General features: G+C 38.1%; 1 protein-coding gene across 1 annotated transcript; it reads right to left on the bottom strand.

Moving 5' to 3' along the window:
- Positions 1-7,245: 7,245 nt before the first annotated feature.
- On the bottom strand, positions 7,246-11,133 carry LOC139708286 (uncharacterized). The gene is made up of 2 exons (XM_071620253.1): positions 11,121-11,133; positions 7,246-10,558 (listed from the first exon to the last, which is right to left on the bottom strand). The coding sequence occupies exons 1-2, from the start codon at positions 11,131-11,133 to the stop codon at positions 7,272-7,274; spliced, it is 3,300 nt and encodes a 1,099-aa protein (XP_071476354.1). The 3' UTR covers positions 7,246-7,271.
- Positions 11,134-25,479: the final 14,346 nt, after the last annotated feature.

Consider the following 25,479-nt stretch of genomic DNA (forward strand, 5'->3'; position numbering starts at 1 on the left):
ATCTTCTAGCTGTCGGACTATTAAAAGCACACTATTGTGTTGTGTTACTTAGCATACGTTGGTTTTTCTCTAACAGAGGTGAGATAATGATAACGGGTTTGATCACCCTAGAAACACTTCCCTTGATGAACAGTACAATGTATACAATGTATGTTGTAGATGATTGCACAGATGTAGCTACATCATTTTTGTCATGTGTACTTCTAGCTTGTTGCAAATTATATTACGCGTCTTGCAAGATACAGTACTGAAGCGCTCTCTTAAATGGTAATGTTGAATGGTGAAGGTGTTTCTACTGTACTTAAAAATAACGAGTTAAATGACACACAACTGCTGTACAATGTGATGCTGTGTACGATTGAAATCACTCGATCGTTAGTTTCCTTTCTATGCAATGTTATCTTGCATAATTCAAATAGAGATGTGTCAATGTTACCATTTCATTAACAAAACTCAATTCAAATGTTATGTATTGTTTTTGTGTCTGTTTTAAAGTCTCATCGGGGTTTTTTTTCTATCAAGGGAATGGCATAGTTTTTGTTGAGATTGAAATGTAGAAGAATCAGCAACCATTTATATGATATATCAAAGAACATACAATTCTGAGATGAATTAAGAGTATTTCAAATAAAACTAGAAATGTTGCTATGCGACTGGTATGCCTCCACCAAAATGTATGATTCTCCTAATAGGTCCACAGTACATGTACGTCTCGACAATGTGTGATCACTTTCATCTAAATGGCAAACTATTATGTTGACATGTTATAATGTGTTGAATGTCCACTTTCCTTTAACAAAGCTTCATTGGAGCAAGGGTTACATTTTTTAAGAGAGCATGTACAAACGCGTATTTGGGGATTCGTGGACTTTTATTTGACTTTTGACCCTTTTATAAGTCACTATGCATTGAGTAATTTTCAAGGTACAGAGAAAAGGTGTCATTTCAGTATAATTCAATGGTGAATTGTTAGCATCTTGACCTGGCCTTTGACCCAATGACCTTAAAATTCCCAAGAGAATCACTGTCAGGCACAACATGCATAACAGTTTCATGATGATACCTTGAACCACTTCCGAGATATGGAGGAAGAAGTGAAATTTAGACTTTCACTTGACCCTTAACCTTTTGGCAAAAAAACTTCCCAGAGAATATCTATTGGGTAATGTATACACCAAGTTTCAAGAAAAATCCGGCAGGAATTGCATACATATGATGGCAAAAGTGAAATTTAATGAGTTGACCTTGACCTTCGACCCCATTACCCCAAAATTCCCTAGATTATCACTTCCAGTCAGTACATGCATATGTACTGTTCCATGAAGATACCTTGAACGATTTCCAAGATATGGAGAAAAAAGGTGCAATTTTTACATTTTGCTTGATCTTTGACCCCATGACCCCAAACTCTCACTGGAGAATCTTTATTGGGTAATACATGTATACACAAAGTTTCAAGAAAATAACATCAAGCATTGCATAAATATGGGGGAAATAGTGAAATCTTGAGCATTTGACCTTGACCTTTGGCCTTGAGCATCTGCATCAAAAAAAAAAAAAAATGATAGGCACAACTCCCCCCCCCCCTCATCCTATACCTGCCAAGTTTTATTAGGATACCTCAGACAGTTTTTTAGTTATGCTGTATACACAATTGACGAAAGGACGGACGGACGGACGGACGGACGGATGGACGACATACCGAAAACATAATGCCTCCGGCAACACTTCGAGGTTTTAAAATGGCCGAGCTTTCAAAAAACGAAGTCGTCCCTATAGGGATCCGACTTTTAGGATCCCTTTGTTTCGAGTTGTTTTCGATACAAAAGATGGTAACAAAAACTGAATGTTAGGAAAAAAGTGCGTTCTTTACAGTTCGTGCATATGTCGATGCAAAGTAAATGAGGAATGGATTTAGCTTTATCGAGCGGTGGCTATTTGTACGAGTTACGAGTTAAGTAAATGTTATTGTGAAACCACAAGATGAGAACGTTATAGGCCTAAATGAACATGTACTGGCTACGAGGGATTAGCGACACTACATGAACATACATGTATATTGTGCATACATAACTTACACTGAAATCCTGAAATGTCCTGTCTTATACTGGAAGGACTTATAAGTCGAATTTAAAAAAAGAGCAAAAACTGAACGACCTATACAGTGTAATTGTAAATTATACAAACAATAGATAATCATGTGTATGCACACACACACACACACCCACATACACAGTGTACATAAACTTTATATTATACACCTGTATTGTTAAAACAATGTATATATTTACATGTATTATAGATATATATCCATATATATCATATTTAATTGAACACACATACATGTACGTGTATATGAAGAGTGATCTCAAAATGGGGATAACGCAATTCTAAAACATTGTGATAAGTAAGACATCAAATCGTCTCAAAGGAAAACAAATGGAGTTTGATTGTTTTGCGATAAAACTTATAATAATAATAATAGTAATAATAATAATAATAATAATATATATATATATATATATATATATATACATATATATATATATATATATATATATATATATATATATTTATAGAAATTGCATATGTACTGTATACGCCGAATATTATGCGAGGTATTCATTTTCGTGAATTTTGCGAGTCAGGTGCTATTCGCGAAATTAAAGACACGCGAAAATATTGACTCTAATCCCGATGTGAATGTGACGTATGCGTGTTCACTTCTCCATTCAGTACAGGACTCCACGATCGCAAATTTAACCACGCGAAATCGTCGGAAATTCCATATTCGCGAAAATTTAGACTCGCGAAATACATGGCGTATTCAGTATATACCAGTAATCACATGTAGTACATTGTATTAGCATCCAAATATAGGTTCACATGTCATATATATATATATATATATATATATATATATATATACAGGGGAAACTCGGTATAACGAACACTGCTATAACGAGATATCGGTTATAACGAGGAAATTTTCTCGGTCCCAAATTTCCTTCCACACAAGTCTATGTAAAATGCTACTCTTATAGCGAGAACGGCTATAACGAAATAACTGCTATAACGAGATAAATTTTGTGACTTCCAAACAAAGAAAAACATAGTAAATCAAACCTGCTATAGCGAGGTAAAGCAAAATGCCTTCGGTAAAGCTTTACTTCGCCTGTGCTATCATCTTCCGAGATTGTAAAGCTTGATGCGCCAAAAACTGTTTTGTACACACATAATCATTTTCTTCAGTGCACTCCAGCTAGCACTGCATGTTGTACGTGTGAAGTGTGTGTGTGCACGCACACTGATACATGCAGAAAATGCGGTGGGACGGCCATATGTATACATGACATCATCATGACGTTTAGAAGGTGTGTGGCAATCTGATGCTGTGATTGGCCTTCTACTTAGGGAATTCCCCGTCTTCACACACACGCAGTCATAATGTACATACAGAATGTGTCACATACACACACAGCATTGTGCAGACCATATTCAAGCTTTCCACGCAACACACACCCATACGATAACCACATACCAATCCACAGACGATCTTGATACAATCGCAAGCTATATAAATTTACAAATTCAAACATCTACAATTAATAAGAAACACATTCTTGATATTGGATTTCCTTGGCGAAAAACATCTTCTTACCCATAAAGGTGAGTAAATCCCTCACACACAATATCAAGTTATCAGTATTAATTGAAATATGATGGGTAGTCCCACATGTGCACATTAATGTCTTTATTTTATGCCTTCTTTTATGCCTACTGATATAACGAGATATCGGCTATAACGAGGAAAATGACTCGGTCCCGACCATCTCGTTATATCGAGTTTCCCCGTCTTCACACACAGGCAGGGGAAACTCGGTATAACGAACACTGCTATAACGAGATATTGGTTATAGCGAGGAAATTTTCTCGGTCCCAAATTTCCTTCCACACAAGTCTATGTAAAATGCTACTCTTATAGCGAGATCGGCTATAACGAAATAACTGCTATAACGAGATAAATTTTGTGACTTCCAAACAAAGAAAAACATAGTGAATCAAACCTGCTATAGCGAGGTAAAGCAAAATGCCTTCGGTAAAGCTTTACTTCGCCTGTGCTATCATCTTCCGAGATTGTAAAGCTTGATGCGCCAAAAACTGTCTTGTATACACATAATCATTTTCTTCAGTGCACTCCAGCTAGAACTGCATGTTGTACGTGTGGAGTGTGTGTGTGCACGCACACTGATACATGCAGAAAATGTGGTGGGACGGCCATATGTATACATGACATCATCATGACGTTTAGCAGGTGTGAGACAATCTGATGCTGTGATTGGCCTTCTACTTAGGGAATTCCCCGTCTTCACACACACGCAGTCATAATGTACATACAGAATGTGTCACATACACACACAGCATTGTGCAGACCATATTCAAGCTTTCCACACAACACACACCCATACGATAACCACATACCAATCCACAGACGATCTTGATACAATCGCAAGCTATATAAATTTACAAATTCAAACATCTACAATTAATAAGAAACACATTCTTGATATCGAATTTTCTTGGCGAAAAACACCTTCTTACCCATAAAGGTGAGTAATTCCCTCACACACAATATCAAGTTATCAGTATTGATTGAAATATGATGGGTAGTCCCACATGTGCAAACTAATGTCTTTATTTTATGCCTTTCTTATGCCTACTGATACAGGGGAAACTCGGTATAACGAACACTGCTATAACGAGATATCGGTTATAACGAGGAAATTTTCTCGGTCCCAAATTTCCTTCCACACAAGTCTATGTAAAATGTTACTCTTATAGCGAGATCGGCTATAACGAAATCACTGCTATAACGAGATAAATTTTGTGACTTCCAAACAAAGAAAAACATAGTAAATCAAACCTGCTATAGCGAGGTAAAGCAAAATGCCTTCGGTAAAGCTTTACTTCGCCTGTGCTATCATCTTCCGAGATTGTAAAGCTTGATGCGCCAAAAACTGTCTTGCACACACATAATCATTAAGCACTCCAGCTAGCACTGCGTGTTGTACGTGTGAAGTGTGTGTGTGCACGCACACTGATACATGCAGAAGGTTTAATGTAGTGGGACGGCCATATGTATACATGACATCATCATGACGTTTAGCAGGTGTGAGGAAATCTGATGCTGTGATTGGCCTTACTTAGGGAATTCCCCGTCTTCACACACACGCAGTCATAATGTACATACAGAATGTGTCACATACACACACAGCATTGTGCAGACCATATTCAAGCTTTCCACACAACACACACCCATACGATAACCACATACCAATCCACAGACGATCTTGTATTGATACAATCGCAAGCTATATAAATTTACAAATTCAAACATCTACAATTAATAAGAAACACATTCTTGATATTGGATTTCCTTGGCGAAAAACATCTTCTTACCCATAAAGGTGAGTAATTCCCTCACACACAATATCAAGTTATCAGTATTGATTGAAATATGATGGGTAGTCCCACATGTGCAAATTAATGTCTTTATTTTATGCCTTCTTTTATGCCTACTGATATAACGAGATATTGGCTATAACGAGGAAAATGACTCGGTCCCGACCATCTCGTTATATCGAGTTTCCACTGTATAACGAGATATCGGCTATAACGAGGAAAATGACTCGGTCCCGACCATCTCGTTATATCGAGTTTCCACTGTATAAACAAGATCAAGGCATTTTTTTAATCAGATATTTTTATATATCAGTAGTCACTAAACAAAACACACGCAGAAAAGGAAATAAATTCATTGAGACCGGAGAAATTAGTTTGTTATATCAGGTTTTTCGTTTATATTAGATCTTTTTAAATATCAATTTGGCAATAGATTTATTATGTGAACACACCTGCTAATAGGAATTTTTTTTTCAAAACACAAGGTGCGTTTCTGATCGTCTTTTATTCATTTCGCTTATTTTAAATGGGCTCATCCCTGCGTTTGTCTGAATACAAAAGTGCAAGTACATTGTGTATGAAAATATGTGTTTGTGTGTGTACACGTGTGTGTAGTACATGCACCTGACGTATGTGTTCACAAACATTTCTTCCACTATCATTTGCAAATCGTCATAATATACGTGTAGCTTATTGATATTTCAATGGAAGACATATCCTGTTTCCTTTTGCGGTTACAGCTCGTTATTCCGAAGGCTCGTTATTCCGAAGGCTCTTTAGTCCGAAGATTCGTTATTCCGAAGGTTCATTGTTCCGAATTTCATTTCCGGATTAACGAATCTTCGGAATAACGAACCTTCCGAATAACGCCACAAATTTTCGGATTATAAACGAACCCTTTTTCATTTTTGGATTAACAAGCCTCTAGGTATAGGTAATTTCTGTGTTTCGGATTAACGACCAAAGGTTCGGAATAACGAACCCTCGGAATAGCGAACCTTCGGAGTAACGAACAGCACCCTCCTTTTGCATATTTGCAATGCATGGTTGAATTGTGATTCCTTTCAAAATTAGCTTTTCCTCTATCTGTATCCAATCCATTTGACCTTTGACTTTAAAATTTGTGACCTTCGACCTTGGGCCAAATACTTTTGTAGATAATTGCTGTTGGATAATACATGTATACACTAAGTTCCAAGAAAATACCTTTAGGCATTGCATGGGGGAAAAAGTGAAATTTTGAGGAGTTTGCCTTGATGCGAGACCTCATGACCCCCAAATTTCAAACAGAATCACTGTCAGGCATATGTACTAAGTTCCACGAATATACCTTGAACCATTTTCGAAATATGGAGAAAAATGTGAAATTTTGGCATTTCACTTGACTTTTGACCTAATGACCAGAAACTTTCGATAGAAAAGTTTTATGAAGTAATAAGTGCTAAGTTAAATTTAAAAAAAAAAACACACCTAAGACATTGCACAGATATGGGGGAAATAGATAAATTTTGAGCATTTGACATTGACCTTCAACCTTTGACCTTGAACAAGTGCACCCAAAACGTCGTTTATTCATACATATACATGCCAGGTTTCATTAGATACTTTTTTTAAGTTATGCTGTCCACAAAATTAATTACGGAAGGACGGACGGACAAACTGAAAACATGATGCCTCCCGGCGACACTTCCTGTAGGATGCATTAACAGAAGTTTGCATCTTTGGACAAGGATGTAATACCAATAGCACTTTGTCTGGTACAAAAACAAACCCAATGATGACTGTGGAAAACATTGCACATCGTATTGCTACTTGGCAAGACTAGCATGCTCTCTCTTGTGCCTCGCCAATTTCTTTTTCTTTTTGAAGTTTTTGTGACATATATCACAAATGTACATTTTCTTTTTCTTTTTCCCTTTGTCGTCAGCTTTTTCAGGAATAACTTGCATGGACTTATGAGAACTTTGATGTCTGGCTAGCCCGTTTTTTGAGGAAAAAGTCCTTTCACAATGTCTACATCTGAATGATTTTGCACAACCATTATCAGTAATGTGCTGGTTAAGGGCTTCATTTGAGGTAAACAGCTGATCACATTTCTCACATGTAAGAACGTCTTCCTTGTGGATTTTCATATGTCTCTTTAGGACTACCTTCTCACTAAAGCCTTTATCACAAATAGGACACACAAACGGCTTTAGTCCCTGATGTTTCCTTTCATGTCGCTGCAGATTTGCTTTCGTAGACAATACTTTGCCACAGTCCCCACACACGAAACATTTCTTAACGGCATGGCACATCTGCTTGTGCTGCAGCAGCTTTTCTTCCTTCCTGTATGACACACTGCACATGTCACACTTAAACATCTTGTCCTGGTGCGCTCGAACATGAACCTCAAGATTTGCTGCTTGAGTGAATTTTCGATTGCAAATGTTGCAGACGTATAATTTGTCACCCTGGTGCATCCGCTCATGGTATCGAAGATATCCCAGCTGCTTGAAGGTCTTACCACAGACTTTGCAGGAGAAGGGTTTCCATGACTCCACATTAGCCCTGCCTTCAGCTCCCTTTATTCCGTGTGTGCTCTCATGCTTCTGGAGATTGCCCTTGTCATTGAAACCTCTGCCACACACGAGACACTTGTAAGGCTTCAAACCCAAATGGATGATTTCATGCCTCTTCAGGTTGCTCATCTCTTTGAAAGATTTCTCACAGTGCTTGCATTGGAATGGCCGTTCACCCGTGTGCTTCCTGCGATGAATTTCCAACCTTCCGAGTGAGAAGTACGATTTTGTGCATTCACAGCACTGGTAGCGGGTCTTAGGAGCACCATCTCCATGGACCATAAGCTTATGCTCTGTTAGGATTGGCCGGCGACTGTAGGACTTCTCGCAGAGGTTACACGCAAATGGCTTCCTCTCCTGGTGGCTTTTGCGGTGCCGCTGGAGATTAGAGTTTGACTTGTACATCTTCCCACACATTTCACAAGCAAAGGGCTTCACCTTCACTTCCTTTAACTCAGGGGCTAGTACACTTGTACAGGAATTCTCCTTGGTAACTGCAACGTTGCCATTGCCAGCTGTATTGGTGACATCCCGTACTGACAGTTCAGTCGCTTTTACCACTTCGATAACACTTTTTTTGTCATCTGCTGTAGTTTGTTGGCTGCTTGTCACATCTTTGGCTGACAACTCATGATGACCAAAGTTTAACCCTTGATCCGCAGGGAAGGATTCAGTTCCTGCTTTCACATAATTGTCAATGGTCGGTACCAAAACTTGCTCCCTTGGTCCATGGCAATTGCCATTACTGTGTCGAAGAAGATATAACTTTTTTGTGAAACCCTTTCCACATTTTTGACACACAAACGATTTTTCACCCCGGTGCATTTTGGCATGACGCCGCCAGCTGGCATAGTAGGCGAATTTTTTGAAGCACACGTCACATTTATAGGGTAGCTCACCACTGTGTGTCCTCTCATGTGCCCTAAGAGTAGATCTCTGTGTGAACTTGGCTCCACATTCCTTACACTGGTTGGCCTCGATGGTATCACCTTCCTTGTGGTCCTCCCTCCAGTGAGACCGCAAATGAAGCTTTAGCTCTGTCAGGGTACCGAACCTCTCTGCACACTTGTTACACGGGTGAACCTTCTCACGAGTATGAATGGTTTCATGTGTTCTCAGTGTACCAAGAGTTGCAAAACGCTTTCCACAGCTAAGGCAAGGAAAGGGGCGACTGTCAGAGTGGACTTTCTCATGGTTGAGCAGGTTATATTTTTCCACAAATCCTTTATTGCATATCGAACACTTGTACAGCTTTTGACCAAGGTGGACAGACTTGTGTCTTTCAAGCCCGTGCTTTCTCAGAAACTTTTTGTGGCAGAGGTTGCATTCATATGTCTTTTCTGAACTGTGCGCTAATTGATGACGCAACAACCCATGCTTGGTCATGAAGGTCTTGCCACAGTGGCTGCAGTAGAAGGGCTTTTCATAAGTATGGCTCCGTAGGTGTACACTCAGTTTGAATTTGGTTGGAAACAACTGGTCGCAGAACTTGCATCTAAATTGCTTAGCACTGAGCTGTTCAGTGTGGTTATTCATATGAGCATTCAGTGACTTTTTGTGCTTGAATATTTTGCCACAAGTTGTGCATTCATGCTTTGCACTGCGATGGCTGCGCATATGGCGATACAAGTTTGAAGACTTTGAATATGTTCTCCCGCACTGTTCACAACAAAACTTTTTGATGTCTGAAATTTTCTTGGGTTTACTTTGTGCAGCTTGCAAATCTTCTCGATCAATGTTACGATTGATAATAGGCCATGTGATCTGGGGTACTGTCATAACCTTTGCATTTTCTTTAGGTCTTTGATCTTCACTAGGGCTTTCCTTCTTGTCTACAAGGTAAATCTGATTTGTTGGAGTCGTCTCGTGTTGTGTACAAGCCAGCTCACTTACAATCAGCTGAGAATGCACGGGTATGTGGATCTCCATCGCAACTTGTCCTACGATGCCTTCAGGGTGAAGATGAACTGTTGCTACATTACTGTCTTCACAGAGGGAATTCTGCATTTGCATGCTTTCCTGACCATCGCATGAGATCTCATTTGCGACCAGTGACAGGACATTAGCTTCTTTTGGGATCTGTGATAATACCTGCTGAGCAACTAGCACAGGTAGGTCTCCAATTGGCACAGCAGCAGATTCTCGGGAGTCATTTTCTGCATTTCCGGTACATGTTGCTGCTGGTGCATGTTCACTGCTGGCAGACCCTGCAATATCCTCAGGAGTTTTTTGAGGACATGATTCCTGCCGTGATGTAGATGATGGGGAGCTTGCTTTTTGTGAAGAGGTCATTGCTGACTGTTTTTCAGTTTTCTCTCCGGCGCTGATGTCAATTCCAGCATCCGATGGCAGTTGGGTGACCTCAGTCACTGCAATGATGCCTTCCTCTGTTGATAGGGTCACCACCTGGCTCGAGGCTGCAGCCGATACAGAAGGTGTGGTGCATGACGAGTCTTTCCAGTGCGTTGTTAGGTCAGCACTGGATGGGTACTGCTGTCCACAAAACTGGCATCTGAATGAGGTGATAACCACTCCTAAATGATGAAAGAATAAACACAGATATGAGTACAGCAAGGAGTTACATATTCAACCAATCACCAAATTTACCAATTATGAGACATACCATATTCAAAGACGAGGGAATATCAGTTATGCAGTAATGTCCAGTAATCAATTTTTCTAACATCTGTTTAAATCCTGCATTTCCATTCAACACCCCACATTCCTAATCAGGAACAAGCTGATACACCATTGGTGCAAATTGATATACACTGTACTTTAATATCTAAGAAAAGCCCAAGTCCACACTTTGTTAATCATCTTTGGAAATCCTTTGTGAAGGACTGCAAATACAGTGCATACAGGTGTAGATGATTCAAATGACTGTGTTACATTTAAATTTGTAGAGCATAACATGTTCATTACTGAAAAACTGAAAATACTTGAATATTGCTCATAAAAGTTTTTTTTTTCTTTTTTTCCCCCAGTTCCTCAAGTGGATGTGAATTCTTTCATGAGTGTTTTTCCATACCTGCGACATGACCATCATGTGAAATGTTCTTATGTAATGGTACATTGTATTCAAATCTGACTTACCAAAGATGTCCATTTCTCTACAAAGTACCATTACTATAGCATATTACTTACACATAGTATAAATGCAGTTGCCATGATCTAATCGGAATGCATAAATAAAGGCACTGTAGACAGAATATCACTCACAAAATTTCCAGGCAAATTTGTCATGCCTTTAAAGGAAAGAGGTGTCGCTTTGAGCGTATCTTGTGTACCTAATGCTGAATACAAAATGAAGCTTTTATGTAAGATACGAAGAGTTTGTTCGCAAAAACCGATAAGTCCATTTCTGAAGACTTTGAAGTACGGTCTCTGTCATAAAGTACAAAATAATACCTTTTAAATGATATATTGGTCACGACATATAAAGGTACATTTTTGAAGTTATGGTCAAAGAAGCAAAAATGTTTGTATTATTCTCTTTATTTTTCTTGACCTTTAATCGCGAATATCTCCATTTGGCAAATATGTGACAGTGCACCTCAAAACGAACATAAAGTCGCACACAGTGATTTTGCGTGAGGACCGGAAATAAGTGAAATGGGTCAACCTAGCCGAATTTGACTTTTTCATATTTACTGAAAGAGCGGGTCTTCTTTTACATTATGCTAAAATTTGGTATCATAAAATGGGCGGGAAAGTGTGTTTTTTTTTGCAGTTTATCTCGAACATTTTTGGTAGAATAGTGTGATTAGGTGTGTCTTTAGAATCCCTTTTTCATTTCTGAAAAACCTTGTCCACACTCTTCACTTTCAACTCTAATAACTTTTGAAAGGATAGGGCTACTGCTTTGAAAGTTGGCATTGATTATAGACAGAATGTGTTAATGAGGCATGCTTAATTTCAGTTTAATCTGAATATCTCTTCATTGTTGTTACTCTGGTGGTTTACTTCCTGTTTTTTGTCCCATTCATCGCACAGCCAGCACGGTTTGGTAAAGATTAAGCGCTTGAATAGACACCGTACTTTAGAGCCTCTTTTCTCAGTTCCCACTTTTCCTGAGTTTGTGCTTTCTTTCCAATATTAAGATAGGTTAGGAGAGTCCATTTGATTTGGGTTATACATCATTTTAAAGCTTAAAGTCTGCTCTTTCAGAATATGGTCTTAACTAAAAATTCATGTCTGGCGACTTTTTGTTTGTTTTGAGGTGCAGGGTCACATATGGACTTATCGGTTTTTCTGAACAAACTCTTCATACAGTGTATCTATCTTACTGATACACTTACAAACAATGTAGCCATGTGCGTGGCTTATTAGTTTCAACTCGTTCACAGGAGGCATTGAATTCAATGTGTACAATGTACATATGTATGAATAAGTAGAAGAAAAAAAAATAGACCACAGTGATCTAACCTTCCCCCCCCCCCCCCAACTAATGCAGCAAGTACTGATATGTGTGCCACATTCACAATTTTAGAGCATGTGCAAGTTATGGTACATGTGCATGATATCAAATGAATAATGTATTAAATTGTGAGATACAGCCCATGAAACTCTTTTTATTTTAATGCATTAACTCACCAAATATAAAACAAAGAAAGTATCGCTGCTTGTGCATCATATTCTTGAATGACATGACACACTGTATGTTTCAAAACAGAAATTTTCCACAATTTTTGCTCTCATCACTCATGCTACACTTTTGGGATAGATCACGTGAGGTCACTTAGACGCACCGGCGTAGCCAGGATATGATCTTTGGGGGGCGGTTACTATGTGAGGGAGCGAAGCGACGAAGACTGAGCGAGCGGAGCGAGCGAGAGGGGGAGGGTGGACATGGTGATGTTGTGATGTTGTAAATGGTGCAATTTGTTGCATATTTTTGCTTGTTTTATCAACTTGAAACGGCTACACTTGTTTAAGGTAGCAGGATATTTTGATGGGGATTATGATTGAACAATTTGCCTTTAAAATGGTAGCAATTAGATAAACTTCTTGTTTTACTTCTTACAATGAATTTCATGAACGCTGTCTGTTAAGCAATCAAACAGAAAAGGCATGCACACAAGGGTGTACATAAGGGATATTTCTCCTCCCACATGAAGGTGATTTTACATTTTCGGACCTGAAATTCAGCGATCTGGTGCAAACTTTGGGGCAATAGTTGGAATTTTTTCTAGCTCCCAACCCCCCCCCCCCCAAAAAAAAAAAAAAAAAAAAAATAATGGAAATAATTAGAGTATCTTTTTTTTTTTAAGGGAAGTGCTAATAGCAAAATCATGTCATTTAGCTCTTATTCCGCGTGTGCATGTGTGTGCGTGTGTGTGTGTGTTTGTGTGTATACAAAGTCTAATGAAGTAGAGGGGGAGGGCGTGGGGGCAGATGCTCCCTCCCACTCGACAGTGCTTTCCCATTTTTAAAATTGAAATAAAGCGATCTGAAACACACTTTTTGTGGGAAATTCGGAAATTGTCATTCCCCAAAGTGTACTTAGTCTATAGAGGGGACCAATCAATGGGAGGGTGGCAAGATACCCCTCCCATATTCGAGGGAGATTCTTTTTCTTTCATTTTTAGAACTTAAATTCAACAATATGCACACACTTCTGTTGAATATCACGAAATTTGTCAATCAGAGAAGTGCAAGTCTGTGGAAGGAGACCTAGCAGGATGATGAGGGAGGGGATAAGCCCTACAATTTTGTATTCCCCCTCCTACACGAGGGAGATTCTGTATTTTCTTACAGTTAAACATTTTGGTGTACACATTTTGTGTGTGGGAGAGTGCTATCCCCACCCTTCCCGTACAAGAGCTTTTCCTTTTTGAAAGTTGAAATTGAGATACCAGTATGCGTATATTAGCTGGAATATTTGGAAAATTATCAAAAAGAAAAAATGATTGCAAGAACCGAGAGAGGAAAGGGCTGATTAAAAGGGGATATTCCCCTTGTACATGAGGAAACTATTGATTTCTTGGAATGTAAGTGATAAGTCTTACAGTGCACTCAGAATTATTCAGAATCTTGGGGGGGGGGACCGCCTCATCCCCCCCCCCCCCCCTTGCTACGCTGGTGCTTAGACGGAAATTTTATGTAAGGGCGGAATCTTTGGAAATTCAAATTCATGGGTGTTGTGATTTTTCCCCCGATTTTTCTCCTCTTTTTTTTTTTTTTCGCGAACCAAAAGTGTGGAGGGGGCTGCATAATGCACAATATAAGTCAGCACTAGCTGTGGTCTTCCTCAAAAGCAGAATGCACAATGGATAGAGTTCTTGTAGTGAACCAGAGGCGAGTGATGTAACAGCACAGTTTACAATCACACAGAGCAAATCTTGCAAGTGTATATGTCATTTTGAAAACCACGTAATCACAAACTCAAATCTGCTTAAAGCGTGCTTCTATTCGAGTAACCCAGACCTATCGTTGTTGGCATTGCAGATGTTTGAAAGACTCAAAGTGATATTGCATTTTAGCAGCACCAATAATCAACTAATTTTCATATCATTTTTGAACTCCTTAATGACTGGGTTTTGGGTTTGAGTGTGTTGCATTATTTTACGTTTTTCATCTTCAACACAGGTGTGTATGTACAATGTACAGTGTACGTGTATACAGTGTGCAAGCTCTGAAAGGCCTAATGTAGTAGGCACTAATCCTGCACTTGTGTATTTATGCACACACATAATCTACAGGTATGTTTATGTAGGTGTACACTACGTAGATGTCTACAATTTCGACAACATCACATTGCACCAAAGTCACAGGTTAAATATGTAACTAATAGCTTATTTCCAATCAGAAGAAGTATTGATACTGGTGCCAACTTTTCTGCTGTCGCTTAAAACAACTCACTTTCCGCGCTCGACCACAGAGTATGCTACCTGCACAATCTGAAACTAAAGCTTGCCTGCTAACATTAGGCAAGACATCGCTCAAGCGAAGTAAACCGAGTTGAAAATTAGTGTACATGTATATGAGTATGAAAATTTGAAAGAAAAATGCGAGTGTCTTGTATATAACTTTAAGCAGCAATATGATACTAGTACTTGTACAAACCTCTACAATAGTTTTTTTTATATATAAAATTTTCCTTCTCGCAGTGAGTTGTGTGTAAGTTTGTGTGTAAGTCTACATCGTACGATATGCCTACATACATGTATCTGTGGTCACATTTTCTACAAAAGCTGGGAACTGCATTTTTTTCACAAACTTAACAAGTAGGTAGGCTGCGATCGCTCGCTGCGCTGTAAAGGAGAGTAATGTTGATTGAGGACATGAAAGTTGACATACTTTCCGACAACCCGTTCACAATTTCGTTCAAAATAAGCCATTAGCCCAAACTGTTTCAATGTATGATGCAAAAGCATCTATTAGGCCTATAGTTTCTACATGTAGCAGGTGGTCGAATTATATTGTATGGGCAGCTTGCATTTCCAGTTCTACTACATGTACTAGTAGTAGGGTTGTCTGATTCGGATACTGCCTACCGGTATCATTTGCATGCGCAGGCTATGCTGCCTACAGTACATGTGTTAATCAATGTAAATTATACTTTAGCTTCAATAAACACGTCACGTGATTTACACATGAAATGTCATACCATATATCAAAGTTTATGAGCAAAGTAAAATTTCAAACATGTCCAAAATCTAATTTCTATAATAGAAAACATGCAGCACTGTATAGTGTATGCACCTCGTCAAATGTAAGACCCTGCTACTATTGTAGCAAAGTACGCTTACACCAATTTCAGTATATGGGACAATGTATTCTATACTATTGCATGTTCCGACACTATTTGTCTATAGCAATGTCGTTTCGAAATAGCTCCGGAAGTCACATTAACGTAAAAGCTTAATGCATGGTAAAAACTGCATAAATACCTTCTCCGTCCATGGCAACAGTAACTATGCCGCCTCACAAGTGGCAAGTTTGACCATCACGGGAACGGTATTTGGAACTCAGACTGGTCTAGACAGTTATCACATTCACGATCGGTGTCATGCAGCTGCAGCTAGCTAGCTGCTGCTGCTGTTGTTGTTGTTGTTATTAGATTTTTCTGGCGTACAATTCGTGTACCGAATATTGACGCCATCTACGTGCGGGTCTCTGTATTTTTTTGGCTTTCGTTGTTGTTACCGTACTTTTCGTGAGGGGTCCCAGGTCCGGCGTCAGTGAAACCTTCCTCTCACTTTATTCTTTTGTGTTCTGGGTTGAATCTTCTGGACAATCCGGCTCTGTACTTTGAGCAGATTTCTCAGCCTCAGGAGGCCTAGTCCCCTCCGATGCGCGAGAGGTGTTTACCGTGCCAGGACCTGTTATTGACGCCTCTAAATCCGATATATCAATAAGTGATAAGTTAAGGGAAAAAAAAAAAAAAAAAAGGGGGATCGAGAGGAAAGACACATAATAAAAACATAACAAACAAATCAAATGAAACAAAACAAAAAGCTATAACATAGCAGAAAAAAAATGGGTTGACAACGGACGTGGGATTAGAGCTGTTCACACACAAAATAAACCATGTACGTTATGTTAAGTTAAAGCGTTCATGCAGCTAAAATTAAAATGGAACTATTTCAAAACGAAAGGAAGCGCACACTGTGAGGAGAACAAATAGGTTAGGTGAAAAATGCAGTTAACAGAATATAACACAACCAACGAAAAATTATTTCAAGTAGAGGCATTAATGCAACAAAAGTAACAGATGTCAAGCTCAGAAATTCAAATCATTGTATTTTGTCTTTCGGTACTGTAATGTGGGTGTTTTTAATTAGTTTTCCCCCGCCGTTGGTACTGATGTTGTTTTCATTTCACATTCTGTGCGTCGTCATACATAATGATTATGTCCGTGCATTGTTTGTGACGTGCAGTCCGGGGATGGAAAAGGCATCAAACGAGAAACTGGATGCCCCTAGACTTTCCCCGAAAGATTCAAATTTCCCTTTCCCTCCCCAGGACTGCTTGGCACATATTACTGCGAGTTGTTCTTATTTTTTTTTGTTTCTTCTTCTTTTTTCTTCTTTATGACAGATGAATAATAAAAATTCAAAAGCATTTATTATCACAAATAATGAATGTAATAATGTGCATTTAACTGCAAAATGCACATTTCTGTCCATTTTCCCTTTGAAATTTGAAATCTGATGTTGTTACGTTTTCATTATATCAATGCGGTGGTGTTGATATACTCAGTAAACAATTTCAGATCGTTTCATATTTTTTGGTCTCTTTCAAGAATTGTATAACTGCTCTCTGCGAGGAAAGGTGAAATAGGGCTTGCATGGATATTTTACCTGCACGCAGTGATTTTGTTAGTTTCAACCTCTGCTGATTGAATTTGGTGCAATGGAAAAACAAATGTTGTACTGTCTCTGGCAGCTTGCAGTGGTCGCATAGACCGTTTGCGTGCTTGTTGAGTTTGAAAAGCGTTTCATTCAGAAAACAGCTTCCTACTCTGAGCCTGTTCAGAATAGTTTCTTCTCTCCTATTTCTTGCATTACTTTCATATTTTGCTTTAATGGTAGGTTGGATTTCAAACAGGAAGCGTCCACGGGCTGATGATGTCCATTCGTTTTGCCATGTATGCATATGTTGCTGGTAGTGTTTTTGTTTGATCTCTTGCTTATTTGGCGGAACATTGTAAGTAATTGGTAGGGATAGAGCATATTTTGCCAGCGAGTCCGCTTTCTTGTTTCCGCTTATCCCAAGTTTCCGCTTATCCCAGCTGCTGCTGGCTAAGTCACAGAACTCTTATAAGAGTTCTGTGGGCGAAGTCCTGGGATTTCAGTTGTTGAATGCTGCCCTCAACGACAATAATATGCAAAGCACGCAGAATGTCACATCAAGTCACTTACTGTGGCTACTATATCGACTTGCAGTTTTTCGAATTAATGTGCTGTTTTGGGTATCAGCAGCTGCTGTTGAGTGCCCCTGTTATATTCACATTATACTGTGAATGAACGAATAACAATAAATTATTCAATTCGATTTTAATCAATGAATAAAAGCACACTGTTTTAGCATAGGCCTAAAGTTATTGCTTTTAGTAGACCAAGAGAGAAAGAAAGCAAAAATAGAGATAAATAAAATAAATAAAAGCCAATAATTTGAGAATGAAGAAAAAGAAGAAAACAAAGTTAAAGAACAGCAAAAGACGCAAACTGAAAATGTCTTGCAGTCCCTACCTTCGTCTTGGGATCTCCCAGGCAGCCGCTAGATTTAAAATCTTTGCATAAAGATAATCGTAAGCAAAGTGAAATTAAATCAAATAAAACCGAAAATCAAACCTTGTGCCTGGAGCAATCCTACAGTTTCAAGGAATTTAGAATGTGAGATTTTAAGAACGGCTTTAACGTTTTTAACTCTCACATAACAGAGAAATTGAAGAGCTGTCAGTTCTCATCAAATGTAGTTACTTTACCTTTGCTGTCTTGATCTATTTTTCTTTTCTTTTTTCAGTGATGAACTGCAATCACCACTTAAAATTTCAAGCCAGAAAATAAATCTTACCGGAAAACAATAACACATAATAACTGAATAAACAAATCGAAAGAGAAAGTAATTATGCAAGACGCAAAATCGAACGGAAACGAAGAAAACATGATGACGATGAAAAAATGTGGCCAAAGTAAAACCAACACCAGTCATAGAGGAAATGCTTCTGTCGAAAATATTAGATTCGGTATTCATTGTAAATTATGTACAGAGAAAACCGTAAATACAAGTCATTCATCTTAATTGTCTATCTTTCCTGTGTGGTTGGTAATAGGGATGTACCTTACCTCAAGTGATAATTATTCTGATCAGAGAACCATCAAAACAAAGTTTCAGTCTTTGCAGCCACACACACACACACACACACACACACACACACACACACACACGCACACACACACACACACACACACACTCTCTCTCTCTCTCTCTCTCTCTCTCTCTCGTCTTCCTCTTTCTTGAAGGGGGGGATGGAGGGCTGAAGTTTTGAAGGTTAATGTCACATCTGGTATATTTCAATTTTGGAATAAATGAATGAACAATTTGAAAAAAACATATGAATGTACACATGAAATGCAGAGTTTCAATCCAGTCAAATCATGTATACACACACGCACATCCATATACATATGCTTTTATAGTAGGTATGTTATATACATGAACATAATTGAATGTTGTATATAATACATGTATATATATGTATGTATATATATATATATATATATATATATATATATATATATATATATATTATATATGTGACCGTGCACCTCAAAACGAACATAAAGTCGCACACACTGATTTTGCGAGAGGACTGAAAATAAGTGAAATGGGTCAACATTGCCGAACTTGACTTTTTCATATTTTCTGAAAGAGCGGGTCTTCTTTTACATTATGCTAAGATTTGGTATCATAAAACGGGCAGGAAACATGCCTCATTAACACATTCTGTCCATAATCAATGCCAACTTTCAAAGCAGTAGCACTATCCTTTCAAAAGTTATTAGAGTTGAAAGTGAAGAGTGTGGACAAGGTTTTTCAGAAATGAAAAAGGGATTCTAAAGACACACCTAATCACACTATTCTACCAAAAATGTTCGAGAAAAACTGCTATAAAAACACACTTTCCTGCCCGTTTTATGATACCAAATTTTAGCATAATGTGAAAGAAGACCCGCTCTTTCAGAAAATATGAAAAAGTCAAGTTAGGCTAGGTTGACCCATTTCATTTATTTTCAGTCCTCACGCAAAATCAGCGTGTGCGACTTTATGTTCGTTTTGAGGTGCACGGTCACATATATATATATGTATATATATATATATATATATATATATATATATCATATCATATGAGGGCGCGTCGACATTAGCGGTAGAAGGATGAATCGGAGCCACTAGAAAAATTTTATCGGTCCACTAAAATTTCCAAAATCTCTCTCTCTCTCTCTCTCTCTCTCTCTCTCTCTCTCTTCACCACGACCGGGCACTTGAATTTCAAATGTATTCTTACGTTTGTTTTGTTGGGTTTCTTTTTTCGGGTCATAAAATCTTCACGTCCAAAGATTCTGCAGTTCGAACTGGCCACCAGAAACCAAAGTTAGTGTCGAGCCATTAAACATAGCCAAGCGTATAGTTGATGTCTGTATAAGCGTAAATTGAGGAAGCACGCGTAATTCTTTTTTTTTCCACGTGGGCCTACGTACGAATCGGCTTTTAAGTCCCTCATTTGCAGCTGGTGTTGAATATAGTGAGATTGCATTTTGGCACCCTGCATCTCGCTCCAAGTGAACAGGAATGAGAAAATAAGAAAAAATAAAAGAAAATCACTTTCAAGGACAGAGCTTTGTCTAATGAAAGAAAGAATGGAAAACGATCTTATCTGAAAATTGACGTACACAAAGAATGCCACGTTACAACTCAAAATAAAACCTACAAAACCAAAATAAAACCAGAACCTTTAAAATGGCCACCCTGTCAGATAGCATGGTCACTCCCACTAAGGCCAGCCCACACGGTGTGCAGTCCATTTTCTGTTCATATTCAACACATAGCTCGCAGCGACAAGCCATGTCTTGAATATAAGAGAGAAATGAATAATGGATAAGCCTTTGTGAGAGTCACCAATGTATGAAAAACGGTGGCCATGTTGAAGGCTATGAACCATAAAAGGTTTGAAGAAGCCCTAAACAAAAAACTGCAGTCATGCAGGCTTGCCTGTTAATTTGACCACTTTCATTGACATAATATCCATTATATATCCATCATTCAGTGAGACATTAATTGTTCCTTCATGCAAGTTGGAAAAAGTGCAACTTGTCATTGCTGTCTTTAAAGTTGATGTGCTCAATCATTCATGGCACTTGTCAACATAGTTAGGTAGCAATGGAAAGATCTGAAGAAGAGTTCCTTTCCTTACAACTAACATTGCACTCTCTTTAGCTAACAATAGATTCATTTCATTTCATTTCTGTGTATTGGACATTGAAGAATACGCCAGCGAACCACGCTGCCAGTTGCTCTGTAAGTATATTATACCCTGTGTGACTGTATTGTGCCAAAATCAATGTACTCTTTGTGTGTGTGTGTGTGAGTGAGTGTGTGTGTGTGTGTGTGTGTGTGTGCGCGCGCGTATATGCTGTCTGTTTGTCTGTCGGTATCACAACTGTTCACCTTGACATGCTGCCTTATCCATAACTGACTGAGGAGAAACTAGAATGTGGAGGGAATTTCCCGAACTAGTTTTTCTTCTATCAACATTACGAACAGTGTTAATGATGGTTTATAATCATGCCATCATTGTATTGCTGGTTGGAGAGTTTATGATCAAAGACATTCAAACCTAAACTCAGTTGATTGGGACGTTATGTTTCAGACGCATATCATCTATTCATTTTCTTATTATGATGTCAGCACGTTTCTCATTATCTTTTAAATGCACGCATCCAATGCATTTACGTTCGAATATGCATCATAACATGAAGGGTAACATTGCAGGAGTATAGTTTAATTTATTTACAGCTCACTAATGAGAACTTAAAGTAGGCCTCATCATACCGAAACAACTATAAAATACAACCAAAGCCAAACAGGAACTAACAAGGCAGAAGGGTAAAGAAAACAAAACACGTAAGGAATATCATAACAAAACATAACAAAACAAGACACGTCAGTTCCCATTATAGATGATAATAACTGTTTCCGTCCGAATTTATGTGGTTTAGTTTTGTTGAAAACCACAGAAACAAATCACCGAGCATCGCAATGTATCGTTTAAGAACTATCAGAAGAAAACGTAACAAAACAAGACACGTCAGTTCAGATTTTAGATGATAAATGTTTCCGTCCGAATTATGTGGTTCACTTTTGTTGAAAACTACACAAACATATCACCAAGTCTCTTTTATCGCAATGTTTCGCTTAAGCCCGCCGCACACTATACGACTCATGGCTATGCGACTGACAGACTTTGGATCCGAAATAAAAACCAATAGCCTGAGAATAAATAAGCTCGTTTATTTTCAGCCGTATAATCGTGACTCGCATAGTGTGCCACGGGCTCAAGACTTCCTGTGTGATTTGTGATTTTAGATTATCACAACAGCACTTTCACTGCACGCGCCAATGTTAGCATGTGATGCTAAAGCCAAGAAGAAAAAAAAAAGAAGATACGGAGTAACGTCAGATAGGAAGAAGGACTAGTATTTCCTTTTCTATGCTTCTCTGATCCAGTATAAAAGAAGATATAGAATGTCTAATTTCATAGATTATATTTCATGTAGTAAAATTGATGCGTTAAAAAATACTCGTAGGGGTAAAAAGGCAAACCTTTCCCACGTAGCCCCACACTATGATCTTAGACTCTACGAAAAGCAAGCCCCCGAAAAAAAGAAAATAATTACCAAAAGACAACGTTCTGTAGAGAAGAGAAAATGTTTTCATTGTATCCATGGTGAGTGGCGTTTCCGGCATTTTTTTTTTATTTATCTACTATTATTTCTTTCTTTTGTTTATTTTGTAGTTTGTTAATTTTTGGATTACACATAATCAACAGTATCTTTTTTACCGACATGCACATTATTCACGATATTCTCAAATTCATCACATCTCTTCATGTAATTTTCCACGTTTGAATAGTTGAAGTTCTTACTAGTCGTGCAATTTCTTTGATTCTGCGAAATTTCTTATATTCAATACAAGCATATATGCGTGTTGTGCGTCTATATATTTTGTATAATGTATGAAAAACTACAGACCGTGGCCCCTGATACTGGAGCTATGCCACATATTATAATAGGCAAGAAGCGAAAGTCACGTGAAATCAACTATGCTTGTAGAGTGTCGAAAGCGATTCTAGTGAAGTGGCATTTCATATTGTACGTCTCAGAGAAACTCTAAACAAAACTAAGGAGTAAAATGCAGCCCAATTAATCACTTGTGATGCACTGCAACCGCCTATTTTGTTAAAGGGCCTTCATGTCCAACTCGCCTCCAGCCGGCTAAAGTATACTGCTAAAAATAGGTTCTGCAATGAAGGTTTCAAATATCATTTTTTTTTTCTATTTGTATATTATATTTGATATACAGTCATGGGCTTCATTGAATTTGATTATTTGATTATTTTGCAAATCATTACAGTGTAATCAGGATGAATATTGTTACTGGTTGCAAGTTATTTCCCCTTTATTTTTTTTTCCAAAAAAAAAATATATATATGGAAATGTTATCAGGATGAATATTCTCACTGGTTACAAGTTATTTCCCCTTTATTTTTTTTTCCAAATATATATATATATATATATATATGGAAATGTCAACAAAGTATTTCTTTGTCTAGCAATAGGATATGTCGTTTAGCAATGTGATGTTATTGTCTAACAATATGATATTGTTTTGCGGTTGTGTTTTCGACTGTTTTTCTGACAGCAACTGCCGTCGGGTCTGATGAGGATATCCATATAATTTTGATTATTTTGCAAAACATAACAGTGCAATCAGGATAGATAATTCTACTGGTCATAAGTTTTCTCCTCTATTTTCAAAAAAATATATATACATATATAAGGTAATGCCAACAAAATATTGTTTTGTTTAACAATATATGTTGTGGTATGCTTTAATTGAAAATCCTGTAAAATTAGAGATGAATTGGATTTACGAATTTAGATTTATGTAACTGTTCGGATTTCTTTCTTTTTATTTATTTTTTGTTGGTGTTGGGGAATTACGCAAACTTGATGTTATGATGACTGATATACATGAATATTGCAGTGATATCTTGTACACGACAATAGTGAATTTCATTTTTTCAGTGCCGAAAGGCTATGCAGTTGCGAGTGTCCCCCCCCCCCCCCCTCACCATATTTACACAATGGAACAAAAGATTTCCAGGGGTTCCAACTGATTGTGTCTGTAGTGTGTATTAACTTCATTTGTCTGTATCATATTTTCAATACATGTGTAATCCTTGTTGGGTTGTACTTTGACCAGTTGAGGAATATATTGCATTTTATAAACGACCCCCCCCCCCATCCATTTTGTTTATGAGATGATTATTACTACAAGTCTGATCCCCCTCTTAATTGTGACAATTTTTGGAAAAGTTACAAGTTTTTATCCGTACGTTAGATCTTTATCGCTTGTCTGCATATTCATATGCGCACAACTCCTGCGTACTCATCATTCTGCCAAACTGGTGTAATGTGAAGTACAGTACTTGCTTGTACAGCAATTGTTCACTTGTACGGTCCCAGTATCGTCTGCACTGAACCGAACCCTTTGCTTTTCTGCCTACACTCGCAGCCACGCCCACGTCAAACACACACACGTTAAGACACACACACACACACACACACACGCACACACACACCCAAATCTCACACTCTCAAGCACAATCATACCCTCGCATGTTAAAACACTGCTTACACACGCCATGCATACACACACTACCACTGTTATAATGATGCCATTGGCGGCATTGATGTGAAAATAATATATAAATAAACATATTATGTTTCGTATTCAGACCTGCGGTGTGCTAACAAGTGCCCGAGAAGGTACATTATTGGCCTGGGGTTTTTGGAGCTATTCTGTACTTATCGTATATTATTGATGATCCGGAAATTGATCGAATGTAAAAGCCAAGCCACGTTTGTCCTTGTCTAATGTCGGCTCAAATTTTTGTGTATGTATGTTTTTGCTGTCGTCTCGGAAGCCCACAGAGAGACTGGATTTATTCTTATTATGTTGTGTGTGTTCTATGTCTTTTTCTGTCCATGCTTCTCAGTGTTCTTACTTACCTTGTTCAGCCCTTTCTCGTTTCACGTTCTACGTCTCTTCAGCGATCTTCTGCTTATCATAATTTTGACGTCACCCATGTTCGTAGATTACTCCAGCGTCTTGCCACATCCGGGCGACTGGGTATTTTCTTGTATCGTCCACTTATTCACGACATCCTAGTTTTGTTAATAACGCAGACTTTTAAAAATTCGTCTCGTATTTCTAATTATGGCTAATTTTCTGAATGCTCCATTTCATTCCGTATCGAACGATGATTTTTTTGAATTGTTTAGGAACACAAGCTTAGATTCTGACCCAGTTAGTGGGTTAACCAGTACACGAACCACCCCTTACGATGATTTTGTTACCGATAGCCTGAATACAGCTGCAAATGAATTGCCTTATGATCTTAGTAATGATTTCACTCAAAATATGTTGTGCAATTATATTACAGTGAATCAATGCAAAGATATGATTCATAATTTTTCTGAGGACACGTTTTCTTTGTTACATTTAAATATAAGGAGTTTGAATAAACATTTTGATGATTTAAAATTTCTATTAGAATCTGATGCAAGCCAGTCGCTATCCGTTATCGGATTAAGTGAGACATGGTTAGCTTCCAATACAGAAAATTATTTCGCAATTGAGGGTTATAATTTGTTTGTTA

This window comes from Diadema antillarum, unplaced genomic scaffold (genome assembly GCF_040938485.1).
Source record: "Diadema antillarum isolate AM-2024a unplaced genomic scaffold, OU_Dant_1.0 seq00001324_RagTag, whole genome shotgun sequence".
NCBI lineage: Eukaryota > Metazoa > Echinodermata > Echinoidea > Diadematoida > Diadematidae > Diadema > Diadema antillarum.